Source organism: Microcaecilia unicolor, chromosome 1 (genome assembly GCF_901765095.1).
Source record: "Microcaecilia unicolor chromosome 1, aMicUni1.1, whole genome shotgun sequence".
Classification (NCBI taxonomy): domain Eukaryota; kingdom Metazoa; phylum Chordata; class Amphibia; order Gymnophiona; family Siphonopidae; genus Microcaecilia; species Microcaecilia unicolor.
In genome coordinates this window covers 444522019-444534911 of record NC_044031.1, presented here as the reverse complement: position 1 = coordinate 444534911, position 12893 = coordinate 444522019, and the positions used below count along the sequence as shown (strand labels likewise).

Sequence of the window (12893 nt, the reverse complement as noted above, 5' to 3'; positions counted from 1 at the left end):
AGTAGCTTGTTTGCTGTAAAACTGTTTCAAATACAATTCAGTGTTATCATGTTCAGTGTTACATATTTTTATACTCTAGAATCCAAATCCATTATTGGACTTGATGGTACAATCAGAATCCCAAATAAGAAATGAATCCAATGATGTGCAGACTACTATTAGGCAATATCTTCGGAAGGAGTTGATGGTGTTTTTTAACACTTTACTGGTCTGCTTTATGTCTGTTACTGACAGGTATGTTGCAGTCTTGCTCAGTTCAATTTTATGTGTGTTTGATTCTTCATATACTGCCTTTCTGTGGTACAACCAAAGTGATTTACATATTACATACAGGAACTGTATTTTCTCTGTCCCTTGTGGGCTCACAAATCTAAGTTTTGTACTTGGGACAGTAGAGTGTTAAGTGACTTGCACAGGGTCACAAGGAGCAGCAGTGGGACTTGAACCCAGTTTCCCAAATACTTAGCCAACTGCGCTAACTATTAGGCTACTCGTGTAGAAGTGAGAGAACTGTCAAAATATAAACTGTTTCATATTCTCAAACTAGTTTTTTTTTCTATTTTAATGTCAAAGTACTAATAATTGACCTCCAGATACCACTGTTTGTGTATTTGTATTTACTGCAAATTATTGAATACCCTTACTGGGCAATTTACATCTGTATGTTACCTGCATTTTGACTGTAGACCATTCCAGCCCACCTGCTTGCATCTCAGCAAAATATTTTCATATTGTCAAGGTTAAGTTGTTTTAATTCTTATTTTTGTAGACTTGATGCATGCATCTCCTTCCCATGTCCAGATGTAAACAATCATCAGCGGCCTTGGACTAGATTTACTAAAGAGTGCGTTTGCATTATCATACATGCTGACAAGCATTAACAAGCATTATTTATCACAGGTCGTGTTTTATGCAATGAAACCTGTTTACTAATAGCATGTATTTATGTTGTATCCTCCCCTCAGAATCATTATTTTCTTTCTGGGAAACAGGCTAGTTTAGTTCTAAACTCAAGGAGGTCAGTTTTTAAAGCTGCCGTCCACTGGTGGCATAAAGCATTTTGAAAGCTGCCCTGCCAGTGTTTTATAGTCCTAATCCTATTGTACCACAGAAGAAAACTAAGCACATCATAAAATATTTACATATTTCCTTGTTTGTTTTTATCATAGAAAATGTTTAATGTTGGCCGGCACTTTCAGAACACAGTTAGCAATGAAATTGCTTCACTGTTTACGAGTGACTGATGCTCCTCATTTCTATGGGTTGCCTTCACTGGAGAGGACAGTGCGTGGAATGGTCTATGTCACAGCTCTCCCAGGATGGAGCACATACTCTCCAATAAATGAACCAGCTACAATATGTATGAAGTATTTAACTGGTCTACTTGAGGTACTTCTTCTGTTGCGTCACAATTTATTACATATTGGGAGACTATATATAATGGTTATGTATTATATAAAGGTTGTAATCTTGCTTATCCTAAGTAAAAGGATGGAGAAAAGAAAATGTGCATACGTATAAAAGAACCAAACTAGCCCAAGTTCAAAACTTAAATACGGTAGCACCAGTCATTAAGGCTTTGGACCTAGCTGCCATGCAACTGCATATTTTTCATAAGCATTCACAATTTAATCTGAGTATATTTCTAAAAAATATACTAAAAGTAACACAACAGTTATTAAGATGTCTTACGGCAGTAGTACACATTATTTGCCCCTTCACGCACGTTAAATGGCAGTAATTTTCATTGTATTAATGGTGTTTTGGTAAGCTTCATGAAAACAGGTTCATTAACATTTATTAGTCTGGGAGACGACAGATCACCATTGTCAGGATTGCTGGAAGTCCCATCATCTACCTTGAAACCACTCTAGTCTGGCAGGTTAATTTGGGCTTTTTATACGGGGCATCCTGGTACCTGTAGGCCTTAACCTCCAAAATGCCTGCATCCCTTATGCACTGTCCATTCTCCAAGATGGGTAAGTGGTGGCATATTGGGTTAGTCCCGCCCACTAGTGACTGCACAACCTAAGGCACGAGGCTTGGACTCATAAGGGGATTTAAACATTTCACTATTGTGGAGATATGAATAAGCAAGACTGGGGACCTGCTATAACTAGCAGGAGCATTATGGGAACATGAACAGTCGTCACTACAGTGACAGATCAGGTATCCAGGTTTGCTTCCATCTTGCCTCCATGCACAAAAAAAAAAAAAAAGTGGTGGAGATGTCAGGATTGCTGGACATACTTAGATTAATATGAAACCAGCTTCTGATAACTCCCCCCTCCCTAAGGAAGCCCTGAGGATGGGAGATGGACCAAATGTTGCCCAGCTGCCTGCTAGCCCTTTGTTTTCGCAGGTACCCCTAATTAACATACCTTTGTCCTCTCTGGCCATCTGGGAGCAGGGCTCTCTGAGAATAATGAAAGCCAGACAGACAGGCTCCAAAACTAGGGACTTCAAACACTAAAACCTGTGAAAATGCTCACTTTCCTTACATCAGGAAATTAAACTGGAGTTTGCAAAGGAAAGAGCTGACAACAAAGGCTGGGAAGGAAAGAAGTTACTTTATCCCTGTTAGGTATATAAATCAGAGCACATGGCTCTGCTATGGCTCTTTTCTCTTTCTCTGCACACACATATCTTCAGCCACCAGAGCACCTGGCTCTGGCCCCCTCCTTTTCCTTCAGCCCTACCCCAAAACTTTCTCTCTCAGAGCACATGGCTCTGCTTTCTTGGTTTTTTCTCTTTCTCTGCGTCCCCCTTCTTCAGCCTTACCCCAAGGCTTCTCTCTTTATCTGCACCCCCCATCCTTACCTTTCTCTCATTGATTCCCATCTAAACCCACACACACAGATACAGCATTGTAATATTTACCTGTACTAAGTGCTGTGAGCCTATATATGTAAATACAATATACTTTCTATATATATCCAAACCCGTGTGGATTGTGTTTTCTTGGGAACCCACTGCCTCTGCGAACTAGACCTGGGACCATACCTGGACAACGAATGCTGACATCCATCTCTTACTTCTTACACCAATATTGGGTCAAGTGTACGTGTATGCATCATCATTTGCATGCTACAGGTGCTATTTGGACCCTTTTTCACATTATTTTTGACTACATAAAGTGATTTATCATTGAGAATATTCTTTGGAAACAAATTCCATAACTTAATTTGGTTGTTGGTTGAACAAATAAACTTGGTTAAATTTGTTTTAAATCTGTTATCAGTTAGTTTCATGGCTTGTACCCTAGCCTTTAAAATAATAATAATAAAACAAAATTTCCTATTATACCATTTTGTATCACTTATGATTTCATAAACTTCTGTCGTGTCTTCTCCATTGTTTTTTTACCCAAGCTAAAGAGCCCTAACCCATTAATCTTTCTTCATGAGTGAGCTGTTGTATATCACACTTGTTGCTTCAGATCCTCTGTTCTCCATCCTCTTTCTGTATACATTTTCAAGACTAATTCATTTTAGGATTTTAGACTACAGCTTCCCAATCCTATCCAAGGGCTCTGTTTCCTAAGCCGTGCTAGAGGCGCGTTAGTGCTTTTAGCGCGTTCTAACCACTAGTGCACGCTAACTATGTAGGTGCCCACAATATTTCTATGGGCGCCTACACAGCATGTGCTAATTTTGTGCATGTTCTAAAAACGCTAGCACACCTTAGTAAACAGGGCCCTAAGTGACTTCACAGCCAGGTTTCCAGGAATAATGCAATAAATGTGCATGACATAAATTAGCATATACTGGTTCTCCAATGTATGCAAATTTTCCTTTTATATATATATCCTGAAAACCTAATTGGCTGCGGGGTCAGACTTGAGGGTTTTGAGTGAGCTACTGAGGAAGCACATCTATTCAAGAGGTAGATTTCTCTGCCATCTCATTTCTGTCAATAGCAGGATTCTCTTTATTATCCCAAAGCATAGAGAGCCCCAAGTAATCTCTCAGCCAAAACCTGGGATGGAGTTTTGACTATCTGGGATGCAGTCCAGAAGGACTTTCTTATTGCAGGAGGCTGAGTTGTTTTCTCAACTGTTGGCCCAGTGTAATGCCAGATGTCAAGTCAAATGCAAAGCGCTGATAAGGAAGACTAAGAGGGACTTCGAAAAAAAGATTGCGTTGGAGGTAGAAACACATAGTAAAAGTTTTTTTTAGGTATATTAAAAGCAGGAAGCCGGCAAAAGAATCTGTTGGCCTGCTAGATGACCGAGGAGTAAAAGGGGCAATCAGGGAAGACAAAGCCGTATCGGAGAGATTAAATGAATTCTTTGCTTCGGTCTTCACCAAGGAAGATTTGGGTGGGATACCAGTGCCGGAAATGGTATTCGAAGCTGACGAGTCAGAGAAACAATGAATTCTCTGTAAACCTGGAGGATGTAGTGGGGCAGTTGTACAAACTGAAGAGTAGCAAATCTCCAGGACCGGATGGTATTCATCCCAGAGTACTGATAGAACTGAAAAATGAGCTTGCGGAGCTATTGTTAGAAATAAGTAATTTATCCTTAAAATCGAGCGTGGTACAAGAAGATTGGAGGGTGGCCAATGTAACGCTGATTTTTAAAAAAGGTTTCAGAGGAGATCTGGGAAATTATAGACCGGTGAGTCTGAGGTCGGTGCCGGGCAAAATGGTAGAGACTATTATTAAGATCAAAATTGCAGAGCATATTCATAAGCATGGATTAATGAGACAAAGTCAACATGGATTTAGTGAAGGGAAATCGTGCCTCACCAATCTACTACATTTCTTTGAAGGGGTGAACAAACATGTGGATAAAGGTGTGTATCTGGATTTTCAGAAGGCGTTTGACAAAGTACCTCATGAAAGACTCCAGAGGAAATTGGATTGTCATGGGATAGGAGGTAGCGTTCCTTTTATCTTGCCGCACCTTATGCCTAGAATAGACTCCCTGAGCCATTACGTCAAGCTCCATCCCTGGCCGCCTTCAAATCCGGGCTGAAGGCCTACCTGTTTGATGCTGCTTTTAATTCCTAACTTGTCATCTGCTCGTAGCCTTTATCTTGTCTTCCTCTCTTCAATAGTCCCCTCTCCCCATATGTCCTATCTGTCTGTCCTACCCTTATCCCTTATTTGTCCTGTCTGTCTGTCCTGATTTAGATTGTAAGCTCTTTTGAGCAGGGACTGTCTTTTCTTCATGTTAAATTGTGAAGCGCTGCGTACGACTGGTAGCGCTTTAGAAATGATTTATAGTAGTAGTAGTAGTAATGTTCTATTGTGGATTTAAAACTGGTTAAAAGATAGAAAACAGAGAGTAGGGTTAAATAGTCAGTATTCTCAATGGAGAAGGGTAGTTAGTGGGGTTCCCCAGGGGTCTGTGCTGGGACCGCTGCTTTTTAACATATTTATAAATGACCTAGAGATGGGAGTAAATAGTGAGGTAATTAAATTTACTGATAACACAAAGTTATTCAAAGTCGTTAAATCGTGGGAGGATTGTGAAAAATTACAAGAGGACTGTACAACACTGGGAGCCTGGGCATCTAAATGGCAGACGACGTTTAATGTGAGCAGGTGCAAAGTGATGCATGTGGGAAAGAGGAACCTGAATTATAGCTACGTCATGTAAGGTTCCACATTAGGAGTCACAGACCAAGAAAGGGATCTAGGGGTCGTCGTTGATGATACGTTAAAACCTTCTACTCAGTGTGCTGCTGCGGCTAAGAAAGCAAATAGAATGTTAGGTATTATTAGGAAATGAATGGAAAACAAAAATGAGGATGTTATAATGCCTTTGTATCGCTCCATGGTGCGACCGCACCTCAAATATTGTGTTCAATTCTGGTCGCGGCATCTCAAAAAAGATTAGTGGAATTAGAAAAGGTGCAGAGAAGGGTGACGAAAATGATAAAGGGGATGGGATGACTTCCCTATGAGGAAAGGCTAAAGCGGCTAGGGCTCTTCAGCTTGGAGAAAAGGCGGCTGTGGGAAGATATGATAGAGGTCTATAAAATAATGAGTGGAGTTGAACAGGTAGATGTGAAGCGTCTGTTTACGCTTTCCAAAAGTACTAGGACTAGGGGGCATGCGATGAAGCTACAATGTAGTAAATTTAAAATCGGAGAAAATTTTTCTTCACTCAACGTGTAATTAAACTATGGAATTTGTTGCCAGAGAATGTGGTAAAGGCGGTTAGCTTAGCGGAGTTTAAAAGAGGTTTGGACAGCTTCCTAAAGGAAAAGTCCATAGTCCGTTATTAAATGGACTTGGGGGAAATCCACTATTTCTGGGATAAGCAGTATAAAATGTTTTGTACTTTTTTGGGATCTTGCCAGGTATTTTTGACCTGGTTTGGCGACTGTTGGAAACAGGATGCTGGGCTTGATGGACCTTTGGTCTTTCCCACTATGGCAATACTTATGTACTTATGAAACTGTATGTAGTGGATGCAAATTACATTAATGAGACAATTCGCCAAATCACTCTTTGAGAGGCTTAGTTACTGTACCTTTCTTCATCAAGGTATGCTGCAGTTGGAATGTCTCTCCCTCTTACAGGTCAAAGTGGTTGGATCTGCCCAATCAGAAGAGGAAAGACAAGAAGGGCAATTCTCTAAGAAATGATATATTTAAGCTGCATTTATGTATATAGGTGCTAGGTGCTGTTCTATAAAAAGTGTTCCTAAGTCACATTGTGCTCCACTGCAAGAGGAGTTAACATGGAAGGAACATGGGCATGTTACCTAGCAATGATTTCAACTTATAAAATACTATTAGTTCTACACATGTAACGCTTGACGTGGCTTAAGTAACTGCACTTCTTGATTTATGCCTCTATTCAGTAGCAGCTTAGGTACGCTCTGAAGCCGTTATAGAATTGATGCTAAACGTGCTCCTTTGTGGCACCTAAAATTAAGCACCACTTTACAGACTTGCCACCCAGGATTTTACAGGAAGATTTTTGTACTGCAGATTTTAAGGCCTTGAGCACATGCCTACTATAATGCATTTTGCCTTGTAGTTTTAGATAGCAGAATATATAAGGTACTGTACATCCCAGTCACAGGAAGTATTTTAGGTTTGTACTAAGAAACATTATATTTGTGCTGTTCATTTTTCCATTGGCACTACAGGTATTTACCGAGAAGCCAAAATTCCAAAGATTTATCATTGTAACTGTGGAAGTTACCAGGGCAGAGCTTAGATTTTTAAAATTGCTAGTATTTGATTATATTAATTTCAGCAGCTTACCTCAATCAAACTAGATATAATCCTTTTAGAAATTTTTGAGACCAGTTGGGATCTTACAGCCAGAATTCTGTGATTAAAATATTTGATTTGTTACTATTTGCATGTAATAAAAATTGGGCAACATCTTTAATGGAGAAACAAGAGTAGTGTAAAGATTAAAGCGGCAAGCTGATAATCAGGGAAGACAGGGTTTAAATTGTACTGATTCACCTGTGCCCTTGGGCAAGTAAAGTTTTTCCATTGTTTCAGATAACAAAATTATGGTTGAATTTACTAACATGCACTGAATGTTAATGAATTCTATTGCAGTTCAGTGCACATTAAATAATACCAGCCCTGTTATTCTCAGTGATGCCCACCCCCCCTCTTCACCCATTAACCCTCTCCCTCAATCAACCAACCCAGGCCTCCTTCTCCTCCTTTCCTGAGATCACCGAGGATGAAACCTCCCGCCTTCTTTCCTCCTCGAAATGCACCACCTGTTCCTCTGATCCCATCCCCACCAACCTACTTAACACCATCGCCCATACTGTCAACCCCTCCATCTGTCACATCCTTAACCTCTCTCTCTTCACCGCAACTGTCCCTGACACCTTCAAGCACGCCGTAGTCACACCTCTCCTCAAAAAACCATCACTTGACCCTACCTGCCCCTCCAACTATCGACCCATCTCTCTCCTACCCTTCCTCTCCAAAATACTTGAGCGCGCCATTCACAGCCGCTGTCTTGATTTTCTCTCCTCTCATGCCATCCTCGACCCACTCCAGTCCGGTTTCCGCCCTCTCCACTCGACAGAAATAGCACTCTCTAACATCTGCAATGACCTGCTCCTGGCCAAATCCAGAGGCCACTACTCCATCCTCATCCTCATCGATCTTTCTGCCGCTTTTGACACTGTCAATCACGATTTACTTCTCGCCACACTGGCCTCATTTGGGTTCCAGGGCTCTGTCCTCTCCTGGTTCTCCTCCTATCTCTCCCACCGCACATTCAGGGTGCACTCTCATGGATCTTCCTCCACTCCCATCCCGCTATCTGTTGGAGTTCCCCAGGGATCTGTTCTTGGACCCTTCTCTTCTCTATCTACACCTCTTCCCTAGGCTCACTGATCTCATCTCATGGCTTCCAGTATCATCTTTACGCTGATGACACCCAGCTCTATCTCTCCACACCAGACATCACCGCAGAGACCCAGGCCAAGGTATCGGCCTGCCTATCCGACATTGCTGCCTGGATGTCCAACCGCCACCTGAAGCTGAACATGTCCAAGACCGAGCTCCTCGTCTTTCCACCTAAGCCCACTTCTCCTCTTCCCCCACTCTCTATCTCAGTTGATGGCACCCTCACCCTCCCTGTCTCATCTGCCCGCAACCTCGGGGTCATCTTCGACTCCTCCCTCTCCTTCTCTGCGCATATCCAGCAGACTGCCAAAACCTGTCGCTTCTTCCTTTTCAACATCAACAAAATTTGCCCTTTCCTCACTGAGCACACCACCCGAACTCTCGTCCACGCTCTCATTACCTCTCGCCTCGACTACTGCAACTTGCTCCTCACTGGCCTCCCACTCAGCCATCTATCCCCCCTTCAATCCATTCAGAACTCTGCCGCACGTCTTATATTCCGCCAGAACCAATATACTCATATCACCCCTCTCCTCAAGTCGCTTCACTGGCTTCCGATCAGGTACCGCATCCAATTCAAGCTTCTCCTCACTCTGCTGCTCCTCACTACCTCTCTACCCTCATCTCCCCCTACGTTCCTGCCCGTAACCTCCGCTCACATGACAAATCCCTCCTCTCAGTACCCTTCTCCACCATTGCCAACTCCAGGCTCCGCTCATTTTGCCTTGCCTCACCCTATGCCTGGAACAATCTTCCTGAATCCCTACGCCAAGCCCCCTCCCTACCCATCTTCAAATCCTTGCTTAAAGCTCACCTCTTCAATGCTGCATTCGGAACCTAACCTTTCGAACATATAGGTTGCCCCTATCTGTCTGACCTACCAGATTAACGGTACATTTGTCTTTTAGATTGTAAGCTCTTCGAGCAGGGACTGTCTTTCCATGTTAAATTGTACAGCGCTGCGTGACCCTAGTAGCGCTTTAGAAATGTTAAGTAGTAGTAGTAGTAGTTTAACAATTTCACTTAATTCCCATTAGCTTGTTAATTTAAGTTAAACTAGTAAATGAGACTATAGTTTTATACCTGAGGCCACGGAGGGAGAAGTGACTTAACCCAAGAGCACTGGAAGCATCTGCAGGATTTGATCCTTTGGAGATAGGGAATACGTAGTGCACATCAATGTAAATTGCCTTGAACTATTACTGAAAAGGCATGAGCTAAATTAAAATAAATAGTTTTTTTTAATAACATAACGTAATATGACCTTTCTATATAAATGCTTTACAAAAATCTACATATAAATTAATTGCCACCCTTGCGCTTTCTGTCTCTGTTTTTGGTTATGGGGTTTTTTGGACTCTCATGGATCATGCAACTTGCGAGGGAAGGGGGAAGAATTTGCATAAGCAGTGATATAGAAGTTTTGCATTGGAACATATAATCTGATTCTTAATTCATAAGTTTAAAGATGTTTTGATTTTACTTTTTTGTGTGTGAAGTAAGCAGTTCAGTGGGTACCTGAGACAAATTAGAACTGTAGGTGATGTTTTTGCTTATATGAAGTGTGGTGGCATTGTGTGTCTGATCTAATAGAGACAATCCTGACCTTGCCATGTGACCCTGATTCTATTTGGCAAGATAGTGCAGTGGTTCACCACTGCCTTCTGTAACCCACAGTAATCATGAGCAGTCTCCCATTCAAGTACCTGTCAGGCCTGACCATACTTAGGGGTCCTTTTACTAAGGTGCACTAATGGATCTAGCATGCGCTAATGATTAGCATGAGTTATAAGACGCCCATTATATTCCTATGAGCAGTAGTGTGCTGGAGCCAGCTCACACCGGCTCACGAGAGCCAATTAATTATTTTTTATTTTTGCGAGCTGGTTATTGTGCCAGATCAGCTGGGGCAGGAGCGATCATCCTACCTATGTGCCTGCCCATGCAGTCTCCACTCTCCTTACAGAAAGTGACTGCTGTAAGTTTCATTGGCAGTCTTGCCAGATTGCTGCAGAAATTCACGGCAGCCATTTAAAGTACAGAGAGTGGAGATTTGCATGGGCAGGAAAGTAGGAGAATTTCTCCTGCCCCAGCTGACCACTGGATCACCAGGGCTGTGTAAGGTAGGCCTGGGGAATGGGAGGGGGTTTGGATTAACATGGTGCCTGCTACTTGAGGGAGAGAAACGGACAAGCTGCAGTGGATTAGAATGAGAGAAGGGGACAAGCTGTGTGGATGACAGGGAGAGATGGGACATGCTGCAGTGGATGAGAAGGAGGCAAGTTTCAGTGGATGAGAGTGAGAGAAGGGGTCAGCTGTACGTGGATGAGAGGGAGAAACGGGACAAGTTACGTGGATGAGATGGAGAGAAGGGGACAACTGTAAGTGGATGAGAGAGAAAGAAGGGGGGCCAAGCTGCACGTGAATGCGAGGGAGAGAAGGGGGGCAAGCTGTACATGGATGAAAGGGAGAGAAGAGCAAGGAGAGGGATAAATGGAGGGAAGGGAAAAGGGAGAAAGTCAGTGCCTAGAAGGGGCTGGAGAGGAGAGGGGGACATGTTGTTCATGGTTGGGAGAGAAAGGAAAGAGCATACGCTGTCATGGATGTTTGCTTTTTTGAAAATATATATATCTTTTCTGATTTTGTATTTAGTGGAGTATGAAAGGAAATGTATTTGCTACTTTTACAAGTATTTTCACTGCGTATAGAATCTGGCTTTCTTGGGGGGGGGGGGGGGGGTCTTCAGTTTCTGTCTGCATGTTTTATGTGGCACCCTAGTTTATATTAGTTGAGGGTCGGTCCATGTTCTGCACGTGCAACCAAGGTGAAGGATTCTGCTGGCTTGTAGTGTCTGTGTAGAAATATGTAACAATCCAGCTTGTTCCTGTTTCCCAGTATTGGGTATATTTATTTATTTGTTACATTTGTACCCCGCGCTTTCCCACTCGAGTCATGTTCAGTGCAGCTTACATAGTAATAGGGGTTACAAGGTATAGCAGAGAGAGTACAAGCTGTGGTATAACAGAATAATGATGGAGATATGCAGATAGGTGGTATGGGCAAGTAAGAAGAGGGTAGGAGAGGCAGGAGGGGGAATGTTGAAATGAGCAAGGGATAAGGGGTGGGAGTGGCCAGAGGAGGGAATAGTTTGAGGGATAGTATAGGGGGAATTGATGGAAGATGTGGTCTAAGTCATAGTCGTTGTCGAGTAATTAGGTGTTGGGTAAAGGGTTCATAAGATTAGGTTAGATCATTTGGGTATGCTTGCTTGAATAGATGGGTTTTCAGCGATTTCCGGAAGGGTAGAGGAGTGTGAGATAATTGTTGATTGAGCGAATGGATCTGGGTAGGGCATTCCATAGTTGGCTGCCTATGAAGGAAAAGTTGGATGCATAAGAGGTTTTGTACTTGAGACCTTTGCAATTAGGATAGTGTAGGTTGAGGTATGTTTGAGAAGATTCAGACCTGTTTCTGGTTGGAAGGTCTATCAGATCGATCATGTAGCTCGGAGATTCTCCATAGATAATCCTGTGAATCAATGTGTGGACCTTGAAGTTTATTCGTTCTCTGATAGGGAACCAATGAAGTTTTTCACGAAGAGGTGATGCGCTCGCATATTTTGATTTACCAAAAATGAGTCCAACTGCCGTATTGGTATATAAGGTGAGAAATAGACGTTAAATCATATGTTAGATTTAATGTCAAATTTATTATGAAAAGAATTAGCATATTGGGATGAATAGCAAATATCATGGATGAATAACAAACATACCCCCTTGTTTATTAAGCCACGCTGGCGATGCACTAATGCCGACACAGCCCATTCATTTTTAGAAGATAGATCAAATTTAAATTAGTTGTCCAAGCTCTGATTGAATCCCAATTAGATTATTGCAATTAGTGCTGAACCGAATACCATATTTTACTATTCATCAGAATACGAATAATGAAAAATATTAGTTGGCTGAATACAAATAATGAGCATTGAGCTTTAACAGAAATAATAAAAGAAGCAATCATTTCTATAGCGCTACTAGACGTACGCAGCGCTGTACTCTTGAACATGAAGAGACAGTCCCTGCTCGACAGAGCTTACAATTAATTAGGACAGACAAACAGGACAAACAAGAGATAAGGGAATATTAAAGTGATAAAACAAGGGTTCTGAACAAGTGAATAAGGGTTAGGAGTTCAAAGCAGCATCAAAAAGCGGCCAGAGATGGACCTTGACGTACCGGCTCAGGAAGTTTATTCCAGGCATATGGTGCAGCAAGATAAAAGGAATGGAGTCTGGAGTTAGCGGTGGAGGAGAAGGGTGCAGATAAGACAGATGTACCCAGTGAACGGAGTTCCCAGGGAGGAATGTAGGGAGAGATGAGAGTGGAGAGGTACTGAGGAGCTGCAGAGTGAATGCACTTATAAATCAATAAGAGGAGTTTGAACTGTATGCGGAAACGGATAGGAAGCCAGTGAAGTGACTTGAGGAGAGGGCTAATATGAGTGTAATGACACTGGTGGAATATTAGTTGTGCAGCAGAATTT

General features: G+C 42.2%; 1 protein-coding gene across 1 annotated transcript in view; it reads left to right on the top strand.

The window, feature by feature from the left end:
- RTTN (rotatin) overlaps positions 1-12893 on the top strand; it is a 478682-nt gene that overhangs the window by 281331 nt on the left and 184458 nt on the right. Inside the window, exons 27-28 of the mRNA XM_030212687.1 lie at positions 80-234; positions 1170-1389. Coding sequence (XP_030068547.1) covers positions 80-234; positions 1170-1389 — 375 coding nt within the window. The remainder of the gene's footprint in view (positions 1-79; positions 235-1169; positions 1390-12893) is intronic.